Source organism: Muntiacus reevesi, chromosome 21 (genome assembly GCF_963930625.1).
Source record: "Muntiacus reevesi chromosome 21, mMunRee1.1, whole genome shotgun sequence".
NCBI lineage: Eukaryota > Metazoa > Chordata > Mammalia > Artiodactyla > Cervidae > Muntiacus > Muntiacus reevesi.
Window position 1 is genome coordinate 1,135,201 of NC_089269.1, and position 25,503 is coordinate 1,160,703.

General features: G+C 39.7%; 1 protein-coding gene across 3 annotated transcripts in view; it reads right to left on the reverse strand.

The window, feature by feature from the left end:
• NECTIN3 (nectin cell adhesion molecule 3) overlaps positions 1-25,503 on the reverse strand; it is a 129,501-nt gene that overhangs the window by 84,090 nt on the left and 19,908 nt on the right. For all 3 annotated transcript variants that reach the window (XM_065913469.1, XM_065913468.1, XM_065913470.1), the window contains exon 2: positions 2,588-2,929. In XM_065913469.1, coding sequence (XP_065769541.1) covers positions 2,588-2,929 — 342 coding nt within the window. The remainder of the gene's footprint in view (positions 1-2,587; positions 2,930-25,503) is intronic.

The following is a 25,503-nucleotide window of genomic DNA, read 5'->3' on the forward strand; positions in this document are numbered from 1 at the left end:
CAAATAAACTCTATGAGTTAGACATCCCTCTAAGGAAGGTGAGAAGATGGTCAAAGTAGTGTTTTTCAAACTTTACCTACTGTGCATAAAAATTACTTGGGATTCTGCTATAATAGATTTATCATTCGACAAGTCTGGGGAGGATCTGAATTCTGTATTTCTAACAATCTCCCAAGTGATACCACTGCTGCTGGCTCATGAACCACACTTTAAACAACAAGAATCTGGTACTTCCCTGACAGTAGTGGTTAGAGCTATGTGTTTTTCACTAAAGGCATGGGTTCAATTCCTGGTCAGAGAACTAAGATTCCATATGTCACGTGGTACAGTCAAAAATAATAAAAAATAAACAGAAAGAACTTGAGAATAAGAGAAGTGAGAAATGCTCAGTCTGCATTTCAAGTAATATAAGGCTCAAATTCCCAATCTTGATATACCAGTTACTTTAAAGTGGTCCCACTCTTCATTTCTAGCCTTTAATTCTTGACTTTATATAAATCCTTTGAACAATCAACAGATTATTCAGTGGTCCCTCAGAGGACACTTGGCAATGGTGGGAGACATTCTAACTTGTCGCAACTTCTAAGGAACTGCTCCTAATATCTAGCGGGTAGATGGCATGAAGGCTGCCGAACAGTCCATAATGGACAGGACAGTTTACCCCAGCAAAAATTTCCAGCCTAAGACTTGAAGAAACTCTGCCCTAACATATGTTGTTTTCTGCTTCCTTGCATTGGCTCACTTATTCCCCTACGTATGTTTCTTTCCTTTTTGCCTACTAAAACCTATCCACCATTCAAGGACTAGCTCAACTATTTCTCAACAAAACATTTCTGAACTGGAGGTAACGTGGGCCCGACCTAAGGAGCACCTGGTGCATCACTGCCGCCCCCGAGGCTCTCACAAGCTCACGGACATCAAGTCGCAGCTGCCGTGCACCACAGGCCTATCGTGGAAAAGGCACACAGCAAGTGCCAAACGAGCTGCTGCAACAGAGACAAGCTCAAGATACAACGGCAAAAGAGCAAAACAAAACCCCCGCCAAGCAGCAGAGGGCTAGGTGCGTTTGATACGGCTACCAGAAGGATGTGCCGTGATGAGCAACGGTTAAATAGAAGACATGGAGGGAGGCAGACAGAAGGGGAAAGGTGGCGACCTCTTGAGAAGAGAGGCATAGCACAGAATGCGTATAAGAACACAGGCGTTAACATACCACAGTTCATTATGATTATAAAATTTAGGCTGCTGGGAGAAGTAGAGCAAGGAATGGGATAGATGAAAGTAGAGAAGCAGACACAGGTAAAATCATGACTGGTCTCATACTATAAACAATCCTGAGTTTTAAACCTCTAAATGTTTATTAACTTAGGAAGCATTACTAAAATTTAAAGCAAAAAATCTTATTCTCATGAGTTCTCTCTTGTACATACAATTTTTTTTTCTTGAGCTTATTTTTTTTTAATTTTTTACCCCAATGGCTTGCACTTGATTTTTTAGATATCAATACCTTGTTTTCCAATCAAAACAGTTCTCAAAAGTATCAATTTTGTGAACCTAAGTTATATTTTCTCCACAGCCCTTAGGACAGGGTCTTAAACACAAAGTCTTCAAATATTTAATTTTATTTCTGTTTTTAAATAGTTTTTCTCAACATGAAAAACTATATGATAAATTTGGACAAAATTTCTTCCCTGAACTTCAGGGATCCTGAAATCATACCATTAAATATTAGAGGCTGTGTAACTGTTTGGTTCTCCTGAAGCAACAGTGAGATGAGTGAGGACTGCAGAAAGTCTATAAAGGGTCAGCATCCTGGAGAGGAGAGAGGAGGACGGACCAGGGAAGCCACCAGTGACCTGACGGAAGCTCTGACAGGCAGGCAGCTGCATTTGGGGCAGAGACCCCCCATTAAAGGGGCTCCACTCTGGGGGGAAATGGCTAAGGCTGCTACTAGTCCTTGGTCCTCAAACTAGTAGTCTATGAGTACTCACCAGCTGTTCCAGATTGGTTTACCTTTCACTGCAGGTGGCTATTTTAATGCTAATAAGCTCTCTCTAAAGTTCAACATAATTTTAATAGTTATCAGATAGTAAAAGGCAGAAGATCCTTCAATGGAAGCAACAGCCCATGATTCAAATAGCTATGCAAATCCACAACAGCAGAAATAAAAAGCTGATTTGAAAAACAAACATGACGTCAATGGCTCTAAGACCACAGTCATTTAAAAAAAATGGAAAAGCTTATTTAAAGATGGTAATTTAATTAAAGGTTGAAGTTTGAGGGGAAATAAAATAAACATCAAAGAATATTAGCACTTAGTATTATAAATAAAAAAACAATCTTTCATGAACAAAGTAAAATAGCTATGAAGTACACAGCATTATACAGACAGGTAGATATGGACAAGATTTTGTTTAAACAGAGTCTAGAATCATAGAGTTTTATGATAGAAATTGAAAAATCATATTTGAATTCTTTCATTTTAAATCTACATTTATATGTAATTTCAATCAGTTTAAGTTTTTGAAAATATTTTTACTATAATCCTCATCAGTACCACCAAAATACACAATTCAAGTACACATACCTAATACAGTTACAGTTGTAGAGGACTCAGCATTTCCAAGTGGGAATGTAACAGCTTTGCATATGTACTTTCCAGAATCAGAGAATCCTATGTTATGTAGAGTAATTGTTGCATCATTAATTGAATAGTTTTTAAACAAGACTCTGCCCTGATAATCTCCTTGAACAGAGAATCCGTGTTGAGGATGATGAACTGCAACAGTCTGGGAACTTTTGCCATGAATCTTCTCCCATGAAATCTGTGTTATAGTTTCATTTACTTCAATTAAGCACTTCAACGAGACATTCTTTCCCCACACTGCTGTGACATGTGGCTCCACAATAATTGGTCCAGCTAAGGCACCTAAGGAAAAAAGAAAAGCATAGTTCTTGAAAACGAACCTAAGTTATGCTAATATAGGATCAAATTCCCTCCCTCCCTGTTTCCTACACACACAGACACTGACTGAGCAAACAGAAGAACTGAAAGGAGTCAGATGTTCTCAGGGCTGGATTTAAGCCCAAAGCGTGATTCTTAAATCAATCAAACAATCACCACTATGTGTGGCGGTGGACAAAGCACCACACCGGGCCAACAGCAAGCTTAAAGGAGGTCCTTCCCCCGTCAAGCCAGGAGGTAAGGGCCCAGCCCAGCTGACACCCTGACAGTGGCCTAGCGACAGACTCTGAAACAAAGAACTCAGCTGAGTCAGCCTGGATTCCTGACCCACAGAAACTGACATAGAATAAAAGTATGCTGCTTTAAAACTACCAAACTTTAGGATATTTTGTTACTCAGTAACAGATAACCAAATCCTAAGGTATCTTCCTTCAGAGGGTTTCTCTACCAAAAATCTGTATAGAACACATTGGTAAAGACAGATCAACTGCCAGAAAACATAAGTCAAAAAAGCACATATAAACGTGAAATCAAAATTTTCTATCTCATAGATGAAGAAAACATACAAACAAAAGTTAAAATAAAATCATCAAACTTCACCCTTATGATACTGATTCCTTCCTAAAAGCAATGGGCCAAATACAAATCATTTTACAGAACATAGGACTAATACTCATTAATACTAAATTCAAGCAAGACACTCTTCACTAACAAGTATATTAGAACATATATAGCAAATACATGGGGTGTATCATTTAAAAGACGATTAAGAAAAACATTTAAACATGTTCAAACAGCTCTAAACAACAATAAAAACTTAATACAATATTATTTCCATGAACTTTTGCATGAAGGAAAAAAAAAACCATAAATGAATACATTAAATCAATAAGAGAGTTAACTTTCCTATCCAAGAGATGACTGAGGATATTACAGGAAAGGACTGAAAATCCACACTGATCATACTTAACACCTATGGAAGAAAAGTTGTCTTTTTTTAAACTACTCCACCAAAAAAAAAAATCAATCCAAAAAATGTACTTTCAACCATATGATAATTACAAAGCTTTTAAAATTTAATGTAATTAGTATAAAACATGAAAGCATTCAAATGTACTTTAGCAAGCTATCATAAGCCTAGTACTAAACCTGAAGATACACAAATGAAAAAGCAATTTATAAATATTAAAAATTTCATATAATACTATGAAACAACACATAGCTCTGTATATAAAGAAAAAGACACAATGACTAAGCAGGATATTCAAAATGTAAGGATTTTTTAGACTATTCATCACAATGAAAGGTCGCATGGCTTTCTCATTGGAAGCCAAAAGGATATTTAAGAGAATGTAACATTCATTATCTGGATTTTTTAAAAGTAACAGTTGAAAAAAGAATTCTTAATAATACATTCTTCTAAATCAATGGACATCACAATGCTAAAATGAACGGGGGGGCATGTTTTTAAGGAACGATGAAGACAAGATGGTAAACTATCATCATCATTCAACTTAAAATGGAAATTCGCACGCAATGAAACAAGAAAAGGAAACAGGGATGAATAAAAAAAGAACATACGAAATTACCTCGAAAATCTATTACTAGACAAACCGAAGAAGGCCAAGGAAACCACTATTAGAAGAAATAACATGGCTGCTTGTAAAGAATGCAAACTGTATACAAAATATATATTCAACATGTTATAATATGTGATAATCTTTACAAATTTACTGTATAAAAAACAGTATTCATAAAATATTAATATTTGAACTACTTAAATAGTGTTGTAAACAACCTGCAGACCTGAGCAACGGACTGCATAACTGGAAGACGTGTCAGCTTCATGAGAAGGAAAGTGTAACGCTGCACAGATGGCAAATATCCCCACATCAGTACACAAGCTCAATGCAACCGCAATGAGAACCACAGCGTGCGCGCGCACACACACACACACACACGCGCGCGCACACACAACCCCACAGTAAGGGGGGCTGACACTAGAGTGACAGTAATACAAAGCTCAGGATCTAAAGCAACTTAGAGTATGTAAACAGATCAACATATATGATGGCACATGGTATGCAACATGTTCTGCGAGTGTAAATAATGAATTAGTGAAGACACGCTGAAAGGACAGAAGCTAAATATTTGGAAACAGAGATCCTTGCTTTACACTAAACACACATACACACACAGATCCAGATGGACTGGAGATCTAAATGCAAAAAAATCAGTCACATATGCCATATATACTGACAATAACTTTTTATATGTTCTGGAAGATAAACATTAGTTACTGTAAGGAGTGAAATGACTAACGATTAAAGAGAGAAAGAACTTCTAATTGTCACTTTCTGTTCTTCTTTGCTGTCAGAATCACTTACAATGTAAGTAACGCGCATAATAAAGCAGACAAGCAGCCCGCCCCTCCTCAGGTAAGGCAGAGAAGGCGCAGGATGAAGCACGTTAGGGGCCGAGCGTCCGCGCCCCTCCACACTGTGCATACTGAACACTGACGGGGGTGGGCCTGCTGTGACACTGACATTTACTGAGGGCGGCCCACATGCTGGCGTTCCTGTCCTCATTTAAAAAAAGGGAGAGGGAACAGAGCTCTTGCTGCCTCTCCACCCTGACAAAGCAAGAAGGTGGCTGTCTGCAAGCCAGGAAAGAGTCCTCCACAGGAAATGATCTGTTTACACCTTGATCCTGGATTTATCAAACTCTAGAACTTTGAGAAATAAATTCAGATACTTAAGTCAACCAGTCTATAGTGTTTTTTATAGCAGTTTCACCTGACGAAGACATCAAAATAAACTGGAAAGGATGGAGCTAATGATACCTCCTTACAACCTTAATAATAATGGCTTATGGGCTAGCAATGTTCACACCAGACAGAACAGAATTTAAAACAAAATCTACAACAAAAGACAAATAGGATATCATATAATAATAAAAGGGTCAATCCAAGAAACAGACATAACATTTGTAAACATATATGCACTTAATGGAATGTGAAGTCAAGTGGGCCTTAGGAAGCATCACTACGAACAAAGCTAGTGGAGGTGACAGAATTCCATTTGAGCTATCTCAAATCCTCAAAGATGATGCTGTGAAAATGCTGCACTCAATATGCCAGCACATTTGGAAAACTCAGCAGTGGCCACAGGACTAGAAAAGGTCAGTTTTCATTCCAATCCCAAAGAAAGGTAATGCCAAAGAATGCTCAAACTACCATACAATTGCCCTCATCTCACACACTACGAAAGTAATGCTCAAAATTCTCCAACACAGGCTTAAGCAATACCTGAACCATGAACTCCCAGATGTTCAAGCTGGTTTTAGGAAAGGCAGAGGAACCAGAGATCAAATTGCCAACATCCACTAGATCATCGAAAAAGCAAAAGAGTTCCAGAAAAACATCTATTTCTGTTTTACTGACTATGCCAAAGCCTTTGACTGTGTGGATCACAATAAACTGTGGAAAATTCTGAAAGAGATGGGAATACCAGGCCACCTGACCTGCCTCTTGAGAAACCTATATACAGGTCAGGAAGCAACAATTAGAACTGGACATGGAACAACAGACCAAATCCAAATAGGAAAAGGAGTACATCAAGGCTGTATTTTGTCACCCTGTTTATTTAACTTCTATGCAGAGTACATCAAGGCTGTATTTTGTCACCCTGTTTATTTAACTTCTATGCAGAGTACATCATGAGAAACGCTGGGCTGGAGGAAGCACAAGCTGGAATCAAGATTACTGGGAGAAATATCAGTAACCTCAGATATGCATATGACACCACCCTTATGGCAGAAAGTGAAGAAGAACTAAAGAGCCTCTTGATGAAAGTAAAAGAGGAGAGTGAAAACGTTGGCTTATAGCTCAACATTCAGAAAACTAAGATCATGGCATCTGGTCCCATCACTTCATGGCAAATAGATGGGGAAACAGTGACAGACTTTTTGGGGGGAGGGCTCCAAAATCACTGCAGATGGTGATTACAGCCAAGAAGTTAAAAGACACTTGCTCCTTGGAAAAAAAGTTATGACCAACCTAGACAGCATATTAAAAAGCAGAGACATTACTTTGTCCACTAAGGTCTGTCTAGTCAAGGGTATGGCTTTCCCAGTAGTCACGTATGGATGTGAGAGTTGGACTATAAAGAAAGCTGAGCGCCGAAGCATTGATGCTTTTGAACTGTGGTGTTGGAGAAGACTCTTGAGAGTCCCTTGGACTGCAAGGAGATCCAGCCAGTCCATCCTAAAGGTGATCAGTCCTTTGTGTTCACTGGAGGGACTGATGCTGAAGCTGAAACTCCAATACTTTGGCCCCCTGATGTGGAGAACTGACTCATTTGAAAAGACCCTGATGCTGGGAAAGATTGGGGGCAGGAGGAGAAGGGGATGACAGAGGATAAGATGGTTGGATGGCATCACCGACTCAATGGACATGGGTTTGGGTGGACTCCGGGAGTTGGTGATGGACAGGGAGGCCTGGCATGCTGCGGTTCATGGAGTCACAAAGAGCCAGACACGACTGAGTGACTGAACTGAACTAAACAGACAAGTACCGAAATATATAAAGCAAAATAATAATAGACACAAAGGAAAGAATTGACAACAATCCGGCAATAGTAGAGGACTATAATGCCCTACTTTATCAGTGGATAAGTCATCCAGACAGAAAACCAGTAAGGAAATAGCAGTCTTAAATGACAGACAAGATGGACTTAATAATTATCTACAGAACAGATATTTCATCCAAAGCAGCAAAATAACACATTCTTTTAAAATGCACATGGAACTTTCTGCAGGACAGGTCACATGCTAGGCCACAAAAATATCTCAATAATTTCAACACATTGAAATTATATCAAGCATCCTTTTTGACCACAATGGTATGAAACCAGAAATTATGAGAAAAAAAATAAAAAGTACAAACATGTGGACACTAAATATGTTATTAAAAACAAAATAAAAAAAGGCATCTATGAAGAAATGAAAGAAGAAATTTAAAAAAAGAAAACCTTGAGACAAATCAAAATAGAAACACAACTTTCCCAAATCTATGTGACACAATAAAAGCAGTTTCAAGAGGGAAGTTTATATATATATAAGCCTACCTCAAGAAACAAGAAAAGTCACAAACAACCTAACTTTCCACCTCAAGGAATTAAAAAAGAACAAAGCCCAAAGGTAGTAGGAGGGAAATCATAAAAATCAGAGTAGAAATAAGTTAAACAGAGAGCCCCCCTCCCCCCAAAAACCCACTAATAGAAAGGATCAATGAAACCAAGAGCTGGGTTTTTGAAGAGATAAACAAAATTTATAAATCTTTAGCCACAATCTTCAAGAATAAAAGAGGGCCCAAATAAAGTTAGAAATGAAAAAGTAGTTCATTTCACCACCATCACAGAAGTACAACAAGCAAATCACAATGCTAGTTATACACCAACAAATCGAAACCCTCTCTGAAATGGATAAATTCCTAGCTACTATAATCTACTAAGACTGAAGCAGGAACACATAAATAGAAAATCTGTACAGACTAATTCAGCTCAATTCAGTCGCTCACTTATGTCCGACTCTGCGGCCCCAGGAACTGCAGTATGCCAGGCTTCCCTGTCCATCACCAAACTCCTGAAGCTTGCTCAAACTCATGTCCACTGAGTCCACTATTACTAGTAATGAAATTGAATCAGTAATCCAAAACCTCCAAGAAAACAGAAGTTCAGGGCGAGACAGCTTCACAGGGAAATTCTACCAAACATTTAAAGAAGAGTCAATATCTACCCTTCTTAAACTATTCCAGAAAAGTTGAAGAGCAGAGAACATCCTGAAACTCATTCTGCAAGGTCAGCTTTCCCTTGATACCAAAGTCAGAAAGAGACACTACAAAAAAAAAGAAAGAAAACTGCAGGCCAGTATCTCTCATAAACATAGATGCAAACATTCCCAAACAAAATAAATACCAAGGAATAAACCTACCTAGGGAGACAAAAGAGCTATAAACAGAAAACTGTAAGATATTGATGAAAGAAATAAAAAATGACATAAACAGATGGAGAGATATTCCATGTTTATGGGTTGGAAGAATCAATATTGCTAAGTAAGTCAGAAAGAGAAAAACACACTGTATATTAATACATATATATGGAATCCAGAAAGATGGTACTGATGAACCTATCTGCAGGGAAGTAACTGAAATGCAGACATAAAGAACAGACTCACGGACGCAGGGTGGGGGGAGGAAGGAGACAGTGGGACAAATGAAGAGAATAACACGGAAACATACAGTACCCCATGTAAAACAGACAGCCAATGAGAATTCGCTGTATGGTTCAGGGAACTCAAACTGGGACTCTGTAACAACCGAGAGGGAGGGGATGTGGAGGGAGGCGGGAGGGAAGTTCATGAGGGAGGGGACCTATGTATACCTATGACTGACTCATGGTGATATATGGCAGAAACCAACACAACATGTAAAGCAATTATCCTTCAATTAAAAGTAAATACATTTTAAAAATATATTAGCAAACAATTCAACAATACACAGAAAGGATCACATTATCATGATCAAGAAGTACTCCACAATGAAAAGATGGTCCAATATCTGCACATCAATCAATGTGATACACCACATTAACAAAACAAAGGATAAAAAGCACAGAGTCATCTCAATAGACACAAAAAATAGCATTTGAAAGAATTTAACATCTATTTACAATAAACTCTCAACAAATTTGGTACAGAGGAAACTATCTCAATATAATAAAGGACATTTATAACAAATCCCAGTAATCATGTACAGATGAGAAAGGTGGACCATAAAGAAGGCTGAGTGACAAAGAAATGATGCTTTTGACCTGTGGTGTTAGAGAAGCCTCCTGAGAGTTCTTTGGACTGCAAGGAAATCAAACCAGTCAATCCTAAAGGAAATCAACGCTGAATATTCACTGAAGGATTCACGCTGAAGTAGAAACTCCAATACTTTGGCCATTTGATGCAAAGAGCCAACTCATTAGAAAAAGACCCTGATGCTGGGAAAGATTCAGGGCAAGAGGAGAAGGGGGTGACAGAGGACATAATGGTTGGATGGCATCACCAACTCGATGGACATGAGTTTGAGCAAGCTCCAGGAGATGGTGAAGCCTGGCGCATGATGGAGGGAAGCCTGGCATGCTGCAGTCCATGGGGTTGCAAAAAGTCAGACACAACTGACTGAATACAACAATGACAAATCCACAGTTAATATTATACTCAATGGTGAAAAGCTAAAAAGCTTTTCCTTTAAGATCAGATAAAACAAGCATGCCCACTCTTGCCACTTCTGTTTAACAAAATAATGAAAGTCCCAGACACAGCAGACAAGAAATAAAGGCATTTCAATTGGAAGGGAATAAGTTAAAACTGTCCTTGTAGATGACATGCTACTACTAAAGTCTTCACCAAAAAAAAAAAAGAAAAGAGAGAGAGAAGTAATATGTAGATTCAGTGACATTACAGGCTACAAAATCAATATACAAAAGTGTGGATTTCAGACTTCCCAGCAGTCCAGTGGCTAAGACTCCAGGCTTCCACTGCAGGGTGCATGGGTTCAATTCCTGGTCAGGGAAATACGATCCCGCATGCCATATGCATGGCAAAACAAACAAAACAAAACCTGGTAGATTTCTATAAACAGTGGCAAACCATCAGAAATAGAAATTAAGAAGATAATCCTATTTACACACAACTGCACCAAAAAGAGTACCTGGGAAAAAATTTAACAAACGTGAAAGACCTCTATGTTGAAAGCTATACTACACTGATAGAAGAAATTGAAAAACAAATAAATGGAAAGATATCACATGTTCATGGATTGTCAAAATACACATACTACCCAAAGCAATCTACAGGCTCAAAGGAATTCCCATCAAAATTCCAGTGGCACACTTCATAGAACTAGAACAAATAACCTTAAAATTCATATGAAACCACAAAAGACCTCTAACACCCTAAGCAATCTTTAAAAAATCTGGAGGCATAACACTCCTTGACTTCAGACTATACTACAAAGCTACAATAATCAGAAAAGTATGAAACTGGTATAAAAAATAGACACATACTCAATGGAACAAAATAGAGTCCAGAAACCAATCCATACATATACACTCAAGACAGATTAAAGACCTAAATGTAAGACCTGAAAACTTATAAGACTCCCATAAGAAAGCATAGGCAATACTCTTTGAAATTACTCTCAGCAATATTTTTTTTGGATCTGTCTCCTCAGGGAAGGGAAACAAAAGCAAAAATAAACAAATGGACCAAATCAAACTTAAAAGCTTTTTCATAGTGAAAGAAATCATTAACAACATGAAAAGACAGCCTATTGAATGGAGAAAGATATTTGTAAATGATATGTCCAATAAGGGATTATTATCCAAACTATACAAAGAACTAATGGAACTCAATATCAAAAGACTAAACAACCCAATTTAAAAAATGGGCAGAAGACCTGGATACGCATTATTCCAAAGAAGAAACAGATGGCCAAGAGGCACGTGAAAAGATACTCAAGATCATTATTATCAAATGCAAACACAAACCACAAGGAGGTATCACCTCACAGCTGTCAGAATGGTTATTGTCCAGAAGACAAAAAAACAACAAGCATTGGTGAGAATGTGCAGAAAAAGGAACCCTTATGCACAGCTGATGGAAAGGTAAATTGGTAGTCACTACAGAAAGCAATATGGAGGTTCCTCAAAATGTTAAAAACAGAGTTACCATATGATCTAGCAATTACACTCCTGGGTGTTTATCTGAAAAAAACAAGAATGCCAATTTGAAAAGATATATGCATGCCAATATTCAAGCAGTACTAATTTACAATAGCCAAAATAAAGAAACAACCCCTAAAAGAAGTATTACAAAATACACACACACACACACATACACACGCATGCACATAATTTTACTCAGTTATTAAAAAAAATAATAATAAAACTCTGCATTTGGGACAAAACAGATGGATGGACCTGGAGGTTATTTTGCTTAGTGAAATAAGACAAGAAAGACAAACAATGTATGTTTGTTCTTACATATGAAGCTTAAAAAATAAAACAGACTCACAAAGAACAGATGAGTAGCTGCCAGGTAGGAGAGCGGGGAGGGGAGAGGTGTGCTGAGGAGCACGGTGGGTGGAGGGGTTCAAGAGGCACAAACTACCAGCCACACAGTAAATAAGCTACAAGGATAAAATGTGTGACACAGGAAATATAATCAATATTGAATAATAACTTTATATAGAGTATATCTTATAAAAATATCAAATCACTATGGTGTATACCTAAACTAATAAGTCAACTATACTTCAATTTTTAACAAAGAAAATTTTTCAAAAAAAGAAAGAACCATGGCTTAATGGGGCACCATTACTAAAGAGAATAATACTTGGAAGATAGGAAAAAGAAAAAGTGGATCCAGTAAATCAAAAATACATTTAAAATATTTTACAACATTTAAATGGGGAAAATTACTCTCCACATAATAAACACAGAAAAACCACCAAGGAAAAAGTTTACAGATTTGACCACCACCACCACCACCACCAAAACACCTCTCTAGTAATCAAAGAGCTCGAGCAGACATTGACCAAAAACTACAAATGGCGACTTTTAATGAGTCAATTTTACTTGTAAACAAACATTAATGTGACTGCCAGGTTTTTCCTTTCCACTTTGTTTAATTTCTAGGAACTTACAAGTGATTTTTACTGTCTACTTTTCCTACAGAAACACTCTGAGGATTTTTTGCTTTCTGCAAAAGTAAATTCTGGTATAAATTTTTATTTATTTCAACCCTTAAATCTTTACACAAGACTTTATATTACCCTGTAACTAATGATGATTTGGTTCTCCCTTAGATCCCATGAGCTTCTAAGGACACATCTCCTTGTTTGTGTTTCAGTTAGCCAAAGTTATAGTTCTTGTTGCTTGCAAACAAAAATGTCTAATAAATTTCCACACCTAGATTAAACCCAAAAGTTAAAAGCCACTTCTGGAGAAGATTTTCCCCATGGAATCTTAAAGCCATGGAGAAACAGATTTTCCATTGTGGTTCTTAGACCGAGGTCAATATTAGAATGCTCATTACTTAAGACCTCCCAAACATGGAGCCTACTTCTTCCTTCCACCTTCCCATCTGCAGCTGTGTGTAACTGGAGAGCAGAAGAGTACTGGAGAAGCAACTGTTTATTACTAAAGATCTAAATTAACTGAAGTATGTTCCTCATTAATGGTTATGTAAAGTCTACAATATAGAGGCTAAGAACAGCAAAGAATTGAATCTATCCTATCTGGCAAGACCCTAACTTTGTCATATCCTGGCTACTGCACACTCTAGAGGCCAAGGCAAGGCATGATAAGATACGATGTTGTTTCTGCTCTGTATATCTATTTGATACAAACCAAATAAAAAGTTCTGTAATTAATTAACTAAACTTGTTCTCTTTTCAAAGATAAAGAGGATTGCTTTCCCCCTACCTGTGGCTTCCATGAAAACATTTCAACTAAGAAAAAAACAACTCTTTGGAATTTTCACGTGTATTTGAATTCAGTGAGAATTCAAAGTGTCCCTAGGGTACAAGTAATTAGGAAATATATGTATATATGAACAATAAGCTTCTGACAGAAAGAAAACAGAATCACACACATAACATACCGATTTTTTAAAACCAAAAAGACTTGAGATTTATAACAGAGATCACATTAAAGTGACTGAAATGGAAGTATGAATGAAGTGGCAACTATCCAAGAAATGAACCAAGAAGCAAAAGTCATCACAAATTTATCTTTAAAACTATCCTTTTTGATATTTTAATACTATCTTTTACCACATCTCACTTTTCAACCTACAAAAAATGTCATGCATCTTGGATATTTTAGTTTTGGGATCTTCCAAATGTTAGATCTACAAAGTAAGTATAAGCAAATATAGAAATGAAACACTTATTGATTGTACTGTGTCCAACTATAAACAACATCTCTAAATATCTCTAAAGTATGGATTCTTTCAGACTTCTCAGAATTTAGAATCGCTTTTTCAAAGCAACAACTGAAATAAGTACGTATTTTCAAGAGACTAGCAAAATCAGACCATCTAGGTATCCTCAGTCATTTCAGCACACTTTAACATTTGAGATGGGGACTTCCCTGGAGTTAAGGTTAAGCGGTTAGGGTTCGACCCCTGGTGGGAGAACTAAGATCACACACGCATGGGGCAGCGAAGCCTGTGAGTCACAGCTACTCAGGCCACGCGCCCCAACTACGAGAGAAGCCTGCGCACTGCAGCTGGAGAAGCCCCCGCGCCAAACCCAAGACCCCACGGGCCACAATCCAGACTCCAATATAAATTTTTAAAAAAGCATTTCAATAAATTAAATATATCACCAATACATTCAATAATTAGTCTGAATTAGTCTGTTTTAAACTGATACGTGGTTTGACATGTCAACTTCAAAAATGTAATCAAAGTCTTTTTTAACAACAGCCCCAAACACTCAGAGATAAGCACAGAACAGGAGAGCGGAGTGACTAACGATGTGAGAGCTACGTTATAAACTGGTAACTCAAGCACTATCAGAATATGAAAACATCTCCAACTTCGGGATCACAGGAGAGCCTACACTCTAAGGAAAAACCTGGATCACGTGTCAGAAACGGCTGAGAGAACTCAAGGCATCAGTGTGCCAGCGCATGTGAAGTCTGCACTTCGTTTGCAGGCACTGTCACTCTTCTAGGCGCTGGGAACAGAACCCAACAGTAAGACATCCTTGTCCTTACAGGGTTTGCAATCTAACTGGAAAGACATAATTAACAAGAAAATAAATAGATGCCAGAGAGTAAGAACTACAGAGGGAAATAAAGGAAGGTAAAAGGTACAGTTATTACTGTAGGGTAGCGCCACAGCTTTCTGATCAGAATGACAAAAGGCCTTTTTTAAATAATATAGGAACAAGGATTTGAAAAAGGTGAAAGAGTGAGAAAAAAGAACTTTGCAGTGTCCCTACAGTGAAGCAGGAGAAAGAATGGCAGGAAATGAGGCCACAGCAATAGCAGGGGACTATACAACTGTATGACTTGGCTTTTATTAATCCTGATAAACTGAAAAACGACTAGACAAGTTTTTAGCAGAAACATGACATACTCTAATTTACCTTTAAAAGGGACTAAACCACGGATCCCAGGTAAGACTACATTTTGTTAAGGACAGAGAAGATGGGGTTTGGAGCACCGTAACCAGAATGGTTCACTGATGCAATGGACATGAACTTGGGCAAACTTTGGGAGATGGGGAGGGATAGGGAGGCCTGGTGTGCTGCAGTCCATGGGTTTACAAAGAGTCGGACATGACTGGGTGGCTGGACAACAACAACAACCAAAGCGGTAGTGTTAAGTAGTAGCCAGACTCTGGATATACTGTATTTTGAAAGCAGAGCAAATGGGATTTTTTGGTGATGGAACCAAACATTGGGTCTAAGATAAACTGAGAAGCCAAAATTACTCCCAATTTATGGCCTGAATAAGTGAGACGATGGAGTTGGCCTTTTACCAAAGTGAGAACTAGCAAGTGTTTTTAAGGATTAGGCTGCAGAAGTGCAGCTTTTAATTTAAGTTTGTGATACCTATCTCACAACCAAACAGACAAGATTTATAATCAGCTGGATACATAAAAGTACGCTGTTCTGGAGAAACGGATGGACTGCAGATATAAATTCAGAGTAATCAACCTATAAAAGGTATATAAAGTCATGAGACTGGGTGAAACCACTACAGAGTATTAACACAAAGACTAAGCGTGCAAGGTGCATTTGAGTATTTAAAGGTCTGGAGGTTGAACAGAACTCAGAAGAGAAGATGGCAAAAGCATGGCCAGGGAAGAAGAAAGAGGACCAAAAAGTATATCCTGCACAGTAAGCATAGCAAGTATATAGAGAGAGTGATCAACCACCCCAAACGCTGTGCAGGCCCAAAATGAGGACTAATAAATGACCAATGAATTTAGCAACTGTCTTACCGAAAGGTGAGGATAAAATAAAAGCCTGATGGGACTAGATTTGTAACACTGAATAGTATAGATACTTCTGAGTCTAGTCAAGAAAGAGGAACAAGATTTACCCTCAGGCTTGAAACAACCATAATGATTCCAGAGAGACACTAAACATACCAGTGGACCTGAGGATTAGCCTCAGCTGACCACTCACAGTGAATTCCAGGGCTACCACTAGAGAGAGAGACCCTACATAGTCAGGCAGTCTCTCTGAGTTCTACCCAACCTAACAGTGAAGCGTCTAGCCAGTACAATCAGGCCAGAAAACAAAATAAAAGGTATCCGGATTAGGAAAGAGTAAAACTGTCTTTATTTGCAGAAAATACAATTTTCTATTTATAGAATATCTGATGGAATCTACTAAAAAGCTACTATAACAAGGGTGATTACCAAAGACAGTAATAGTACTTATATAGGATCTAAAATCAATACACAAAAATTAATTATATTTTTATGTATTAGCAATGAAAAACTGGGAAAAAATTTTAAACATTGCTGTTTAGCACTTAAAAAAAAAAAAAGATATGCTAAGGAGAAATCTGACAAAAGCTGTAAAACACTGGTACAGTTAAAACTGCAAAATTGGGAAATTAAAGACCTAAATAAAAGGAAAGGCATACTTGTTCAGAGGTTAGAAGATTCAATATTTTTAAAACATTAATTTCTCTAAATTGATCTACAGATTCAATACAATCCCAATCAAAAGCCAATATACCCTTTTATGAAAAACGAACAAGCTATTGCTAAAATTAATATAGAAATGCAAATGTAAATTTTTATAACCCTGCCTTGGTAATTATTTTCTTAAGATATGTAATCAAAAGCACAATCAGTGGATTTCAAAATTTAAATTTTCTGCTCTTCAAAAGCGGAGAAGGCAATGGCACCCCACTTCAGTACTCTTGCCTGGAAAATCCCATGGATGGAGGAGCCTGGTGGGCTGTAGTCCATGGGGTCGCTAAGAGTCGGACACGACTGAAGTGACTTAGCAGCAGCTCTTCAAAAGACACTTCTTACGACAAGTCACTTAATGGGAAAATGTCTTCTGCAAATCCTATCTGATAAAGGATTTATACCTGATAAAGAACTTGAGTCCAAATATAAAAAGAATACTCAAAACTCCATAAACAGAAAACAAACAGGTCAATAAAAAATGGGCAAAAGATTAGAACAGACACATCACCAAACAGCACATGTAAAGATGTCCAACATCATCAGGGAAAAAATGCAACTAAGGCCACAATGAGACATCACCCCACACCAGAGTAGATACAGTCAGAAAAGGGCCACAATGAGACATCACCACACACCAGAGTGGATACAGTCAGAAAAGGGCCACAATGAGACATCACCACACACCAGAGTGGATACAGTCAGAAAAGGGCCACAATGAGATATCACCACACACCAGAGTGGATACAGTCAGAAAAGGGCCACAATGAGACATCACCACACACCAGAGTAGATACAGTCAGAAAAGGGCCACGATGAGGCATCACCCCACACCAGAGTGGATACAGTCAGAGAAGGGCCACAATGAGACATCACCACACACCAGAGTAGATACAGTCAGAAAAGGGCCACAATGAGACATCACCACACACCAGAGTGGATACAGTCAGAAAAGGGCCACAATGAGACATCACCACACACCAGAGTAGATACAGTCAAAAAAGGGCCACGATGAGACATCACCACACACCAGAGTAGATACAGTCAGAAAAGGGCCACAATGAGACATCACCACACACCAGAGTAGATACAGTCAGAAAAGGGCCACGATGAGGCATCACCACACACCAGAGTAGATACAGTCAAAAAAGGGCCACGATGAGACATCACCACACACCAGAGTGGATACAGTCAGAAAAGGGTCAGAAAAGGGCCACTGTGAGACATCACCACACACCAGAGTGGATACAGTCAGAAAAGGGCCACAATGAGACATCACCACACACCAGAGTAGATACAGTCAGAAAAGGACCACGATGAGACATCACCACACACCAGAGTGGATACAGTCAGAAAAGGGCCACAATGAGACATCACCACACACCAGAGTGGATACAGTCAGAAAAGGGTCAGAAAAGGGCCACAGTGAGACATCACCACACACCAGAGTGGATACAGTCAGAAAAGGGCCACGATGAGACATCACCACACACCAGAGTAGATACAGTCAGAAAAGGGCCACAATGAGACATCACCACACACCAGAGTAGATACAGTCAGAAAAGGACCACGATGAGGCATCACCACACACCAGAGTGGATACAGTCAGAAAAGGGCCACAGTGAGACATCACCACACACCAGAGTAGATACAGTCAGAAAAGGGTCAGAAAAGGGCCACAGTGAGACATCACCACACACCAGAGTGGATACAGTCAGAAAAGGGCCACAATGAGACATCACCACACACCAGAGTGGATACAGTCAGAAAAGGGTCAGAAAAGGGCCACTGTGAGACATCACCACACACCAGAGTGGATACAGTCAGAAAAGGGCCACAATGAGACATCACCACACACCAGAGTAGATACAGTCAGAAAAGGGTCAGAAAAGGGCCACTGTGAGACATCACCACACACCAGAGTGGATACAGTCAGAAAAGGGCCACAATGAGACATCACCACACACCAGAGTGGATACAGTCAGAAAAGGGCCACAATGAGACATCACCACACACCAGAGTAGATACAGTCAGAAAAGGGCCACAATGAGACATCACCACACACCAGAGTAGATACAGTCAGAAAAGGGTCAGAAAAGGGCCACTGTGAGACATCACCACACACCAGAGTGGATACAGTCAGAAAAGGGCCACAATGAGACATCACCACACACCAGAGTGGATACAGTCAGAAAAGGGTCAGAAAAGGGCCACAGTGAGACATCACCACACACCAGAGTGGATACAGTCAGAAAAGGGCCACAATGAGATATCACCACACACCAGAGTGGATACAGTCAGAAAAGGGTCAGAAAAGGGCCACTGTGAGACATCACCACACACCAGAGTGGATACAGTCAGAAAAGGGTCAGAAAAGGGCCACAGTGAGACATCACCACACACCAGAGTGGATACAGTCAGAAAAGGGTCAGAAAAGGGCCACAGTGAGACATCACCACACACCAGAGTGGATACAGTCAGAAAAGGGTCAGAAAAGGGCCACAGTGAGACATCACCACACACCAGAGTGGATACAGTCAGAAAAGGGTCAGAAAAGGGCCACAGTGAGACATCACCACACACCAGAGTGGATACAGTCAGAAAAGGGCCACAATGAGACATCACCACACACCAGAGTGGATACAGTCAGAAAAGGGCCACAGTGAGACATCACCGCACACCAGAGTAGATACAGTCAAAAACGCTGACAACACCAAGTGCTGGAGAGAACGTGGAAAAACAGACTCTCCTACACTGCTGGTTGGACTACAAAGCAGGACAGCCTCATCGGACAGTTTGGCAGTTTCTTAAACATACAAGCACTGTAGCGTCCACCAACTTCACTCCGCTATCTTTACTCAGTAGGAAAAAAGGCATGGATCGATACAAAGACTTATACACAAATGTTCACAGCAGCTTCACCCCAAATGTCCAGCAACAGATGAATGAATAAAAAATTGAGGAATACCTGTACAATGAAATACTACTCACCAATAAAAAGGAATACTCAAGTATGAGAGAAGCTTCTTCAATGTGATAAAGAACATTTCTCTAAAAAACATAGCTAACACAAGAAGCTTCTAGTGAGAACTAGAAGCTTTCATAATAAGATCAGGAACAAGTCAAGGATGTACCCTTTGCCACACCTTTTCGACATCATACTGGTCTTCCCTGGTTGCTCAGATGGTTAAAAATCTGCCTGCAATGCAGAAGACCTGGGTTTCATCCGTGGGTCGGGAATGGCAACCCACTCAGGCATTCCTGCCTAGAGAATTCCACAGACAGAGAAGCCTGGGCTACAGTCCACGGGGTCCCAAAGAGTCAGACACAACTGAGTGACTAACACTTCAACATCACATGATGTAGTAAGAATAAGAAATAAATAATATACTGATTAGAAAGGAAGAAATAAAACATTGATGACAAATGACATGATCATCCATGTAGGAAATCAGAAAGAATCAACAAAAAACTCCTCAAACTAATAAAGCAATTACAGCAAAGTTGTAGGATACACCTGCTTTCCTAGATATTAGCAATGAACAAATAGAATTTGAAATGTAAAAACAATATTATTTATATCAGCATCCGCAAAGAAAATATTTAGGTATGAATCTAACAAAATATGTATAAGATCTATTTAAAGACAACTAAGTAAAAGTATTTATTCTATGTTTACGCGTAGGAAGAGTCAGTATTGTCAAGATGTCACTTCTCATCTTGATCTGTGGATTCAACACAATCCTTGCTCCCAGCAAACTGCTTTATGGATATTGACAAACTGATTCTAATATGTCTATGGAAAAACAAGACACAGGCTTAGTCAAGAATATTGAAGAACCAAGTCAGAAGCCTGACACCACATGACTTCAAGACTGCCTACAAAGACAGGACAATCCAGACAGTGACACTGGTGAAAGAACAGGCGGACGGAACCAACGGAGCCCAAAACAGAGTCATTTTACTAGGCCAAGTGATCTTTAAAGAAACAAAAGCAATTCAGTGAAGCAAACAGCCTTTTCAACAAGTGATCCTGGGGCAACTGGACATCCACATGCAAAAATATAAGACACAGACTTCACACCCTTCACAAAGACTAACTCAAAACCGATCACAGGATTTTCCCTTGTGGTCCAGTGGTTAAGAATCTGCCATCCGGGACAGGCGCAGTTCCTGGCAGGTGAACTCAGATCCAGCATGCCTGGCTGCTGCTGCTGCTGCTAAGTCGCTTCAGTCGTGTCCGACTCGGTGCGGCCCCATGGACTGCAGCCCACCAGGCTCCTCTGTCCATGGGATTTCCCAGGCAAGAGAACTGGAGTGGGTTGCCACTGCCTTCTCCCCCAGCATGCCTCAGAGCAAAATAAATTAAAATAAAAAAGCTCACTGGAGTTCTCAACAAGTTTTTAAGAGTACAAAAATGTTCCAAGACCAAACAGTTTGAGAACCACTACTAGAAAAATGTATGATTTCAGACTAGTACCAAGAGCCACTTGTACTTACTAATCTTGAATTACAGTGACATCAATCAGTATTCAGCTGCCTAAGTGGATAAATGGAGACAGCAAAGAGTAAAAGCATTCACTTTAGTTCAGAGTTTCACCAGGCTAGCACAATCAGAGGAGAGATGAGCAAGCACCTGATGTTCAGCCAAATAAATGATTTCAATGGTAGACTACAGACTTTAGTCAAGAAGGAAATAACGATGAAAGGATTATAGAAACCAATGCAGTTAAAGAATTACTGTAATAAGTATTAAGTAAAGAGAGGCAGAAAATGGGACAAAGTCAATCTCTTTGAGACTCAGTTTTCATGTCTCATGAACACCTTACAGCTGCATATTCCTGAAGTGTCAGCTTTTATATATGCCATGATTCTGATCCCCACACCCTATTCCCCACCCACTCCCAAAAAATGCATGTGGATGTTCAGTTGTTTCAGGATCACTTGTTGAAAAGACTCTCTTTGCTCCGTTACAAGGCCTTTGTTTCTTTTAAAGATCAATTGACTAAGTTAAATGAATCTATACCTGGGCTCTCTGTGAGGTACATAGGTAATTTTTTTGCATATGATAGGAAGGTTAAAAGACTTACCACAGGTCATATAAAGAGACAGTGCCTTTTGCAATAGTCCAGAGGATCAGAGAAAGCTTTGCAAAAGGTGGCATTTAAGCTGTTAGTGCTTCCCTGCTAGCTCAGCTGCTTAAAGAATCCACTTGCAATGCAAGAGACCCCAGTTCAATTCCTGAGGCAGGAAGATCTGCTGGAGAAGGGATAGGCTACCCACTCCAATATTCTTGGGCTTCCCTTGTGGCTCAGCTGGTAAAGAATCCGCCTGCAAAGCAGGAGACCTGGGTTTGATCCCTGGGTTGGGAAGATCCCCTGGAGAAGGGAAAGGCTACCTACTCCAGTGTTCCGGCCTGGAGAATTCCATGGACTGTACAGTAGAGTCCATGGGGTTGCAAAGAGTCGGATACCACTGAGGGATTTTCACTTTACTGTAATTCCAACCATAAAACTTACAATCAACAGTAAACAATGTTCAACCAATGGTATTGTTTTTTAACAATACTGATGAATTTACTTCTGGTCCTTAAATTTACTTTAACCTAACTATAAGTGATACATAAAAACACTAATAATCTGAAAATCTCAAAGTTATTGTTAAAAGAAGCATCCCTAAGTAAGTATATGGAGCTTATGGTTGAGTAGTGTAATACTTTGTGAATCAGAATCAAAGTTGTGAATGGTAACAGAATGGAATAAAAGAGAACTTTGGAGCCTGAGTAACCCATATTCAAGAACACACAGATCTCTAAATTATTACCAGTGTGACCCTGAGTATTTCAAAACCTTGTTTTATCACCTATAAAACATGACCATTATCACATAATTAACAAGGTTTTAGTAACATTTTAAAGAAAAAATTAAATGGAACTTCCTTGGGGATCCAGCAGTTAAGACTCTAAGCTTCCAATGCAGGGCTCTGGCTCCATCCCTAGTCAGGGAGCCAAGATCCAACACACTGCAACTAAGTCCACTCGCTGCAACTACTGAGCCCATGGGCCACAGAGAGAGAAATCCACATGTGGCAACCAGGAGCCTGGGCGCTGCAAGGAGGACATAGCACAGCCAGAATAAACCACACCACGGAGCATGCAGTCAGTCAGTTCAGTCCCTCAGTCATGTCTGATTCTTTGCTGCCCCATGGACCACAGTACGCCAGGCCTCCTTGTCCATCACCAACTCCCAGAATTTACTCAAACTCATGTCCATTGAGTTGGTGATGCCATCCGACCATCTCATCCTCTGTCATCCCCTTCTCCTCCTGCCCTCAATCTTTCCCAGCATCAGGGTCTTTTCCAATGAGTCAGTTCCTCACATCAGGTGGCCAAAGTATTGGAGTTTCAGCTTCAGCACCAGTCCTTCCAATGAATAATCAGGACTGATTTCCTTTAGGATGAACTGGTTGGATCTCCCTGAAGTCCAAGGGACTTTGAAGAGTCTTCTCCAACACCACAGTTCAAAAGCACCAATTCTTCCACCCTCAGCTTTCTTTACAGTCTAACTCTCACATCCATACATGACTACTGGAAAAACCATAGCTTTGACTAGACGGACCTTTGCTGGCAAAGTAATGTCTCTGCTTCTTAATATGCTGTCTAGGTTGGTCACACCTTTCTCCCAAGGAGTAAGCATCTTTTAATTTCATGGCTGCAGTCACCATCTGCAGTGATTCTGGAACCCAAAAAATAAACTCAGCCACTGTTTCCCCATCTATTTGCCATGAATTGATGGGACCAGATGCCATGATCTTAGTTTTCTGAATGTTGAGTTTTAAGCCAACTTTTTCACTCTCCTCTTTCATTTTCATCAAGAGGCTTTTTAGTTCTTCTTCACTGTCTGCCATAAGGGTGGTGTCATCTGCATATCTGAGGTTACTGATATTTCTCCCGGCAATCTTGATTCCAGCTTGTGCTTCTTCCAGCCCAGCGTTTCCCATGAGGTACTCTGCATATAAGTTCAATAAGCAGGGTGACAATATACAGCTTGACGTACTCCTTTTCCTATTTGGAACCAGTCTGCTGTTCCATGGTCCAGTTCTAATTGATGCTTCCTGGCCTGCATACAGATTTCTCAAGAGGCAGGTCAGATGGTCTGGTATTCCCATCTCTAGAATAGTTTTCCACAGTTTGTTGTGATTCACTCAGTCAAAGGCTTCGGCATAGTCAATAAAGCCGAAGTAGATGTTTTTCTGGAACTCTCTTGCTTTTTCGATGATCCAACAGATACTGGCAATTTGATCTCTGGTTCCTCTGCCTTTTCTAAATCCAGCTTGAACATCTGGAAGTTCACACTTCAGGTATTGCTGAAGCCTGTCTTGGCGAATTCTGAGCATTACTTTACTAGCGTGTGAGATGAGTGCAATTGTATGGAGCATTCCTTGGCATTGCCTTTCTTTGGGATTGGAATGAAAACTGATCTTTTCCAGTCCTGTGGCCACTGCTCAGTTTTCCAAATGTGCTGGCATATTGAGTGAGGCACTTTCACAGCATCATCTTCTAGGATTTGAAAGAGTTCAACTGGAATTCCATCACCTCCACTAGCTTTGTTTGTAGTGATGCTTCCGAAGGTCCACTTGACTTAGCATTCCAGGATGTCTAGCTCTAGGTGAGTGATCACACCACTGTGATTATCTGGGTAATGAAGATCTATTTTGTTCAGTTCTTCTGTGTATTCTTGCCACCTCTTCTTAACAACTTCTGCTTCAGTTAGGTACAAACCATTTCTGTCCTTTATTGAGCCCATCTTTGCGTGAAATGTTCCCTTGCTATCTCTAATTTTCTTGAAGAGATCTCTAGTCTTTCCCATTCTATTGCTTTTCCACATTAGCTCACTTATTTTTTCATTTATTATTACAACCTAGACTTGTAATATCTAAGCCCTTGCCCCTGTGTTTTTCTTTTATAGCAGCCTTGCAAAATGTTAATTCTAAATCAGTTCAGCTGTACAAATTCTTTATGCTTATTTCTCAGCTACTAGTGGGGCATGGGGAGAAAAAAATCATATAACCACGCAGATTGGTGCCACTGTTAATCAGGCTTTACCTTCATGGAGCATGTACTAACTAAACCAAAAGATGTTAGAAAAACTGTCTAAGGACCAACTGAACCTAAAGCCTGGTTAACATGGCACCAGTCTGTGTGGTTATATGATTTTTTTCTCCCCATGTCCCACTAGTAGCTGAGAAATAAGCATAAAGAATTTGTACAGCTGAACTGATTTAGAATTAACAATTTGAGAGGCTACTATAAATGAGAAACACAGGGGAAGGGCTTTGATGTTACAAGTCTAGGTTGTAATAAGTGAACAAATAAGTGAGCTAATGTGGGAAGACTATGTACGGCGCATGGTAAGAGCTCCGATATTTACTGCATCTCATTCACGCCACTCCAAGTTCTAAGGATTATAACGTGGGCGTCCCTGGTGGCTCAGACGGGGAAGAATCCGCCTGCAATGCAGGAGACCTGGGTTCCACCTCTGGGTTGGGAAGATCCTCTGGAGGAGGGCATGGCAACCCACTCCAGCATTCTTGTCTAGAGAATCCCTAGGGACAGAGGAGCCTGGTGGGCTGCAGCCCGTGGGGTTGCAAAGAGTCGGACACGACTAAGCGACTAAACACACTCTAACACAGAACATAGCACAGCCTGAGACTTCCAAGAGCTGAGAATCTAGAAGAGAAAATAAGACATGCAAGGTAATGGATGTGGG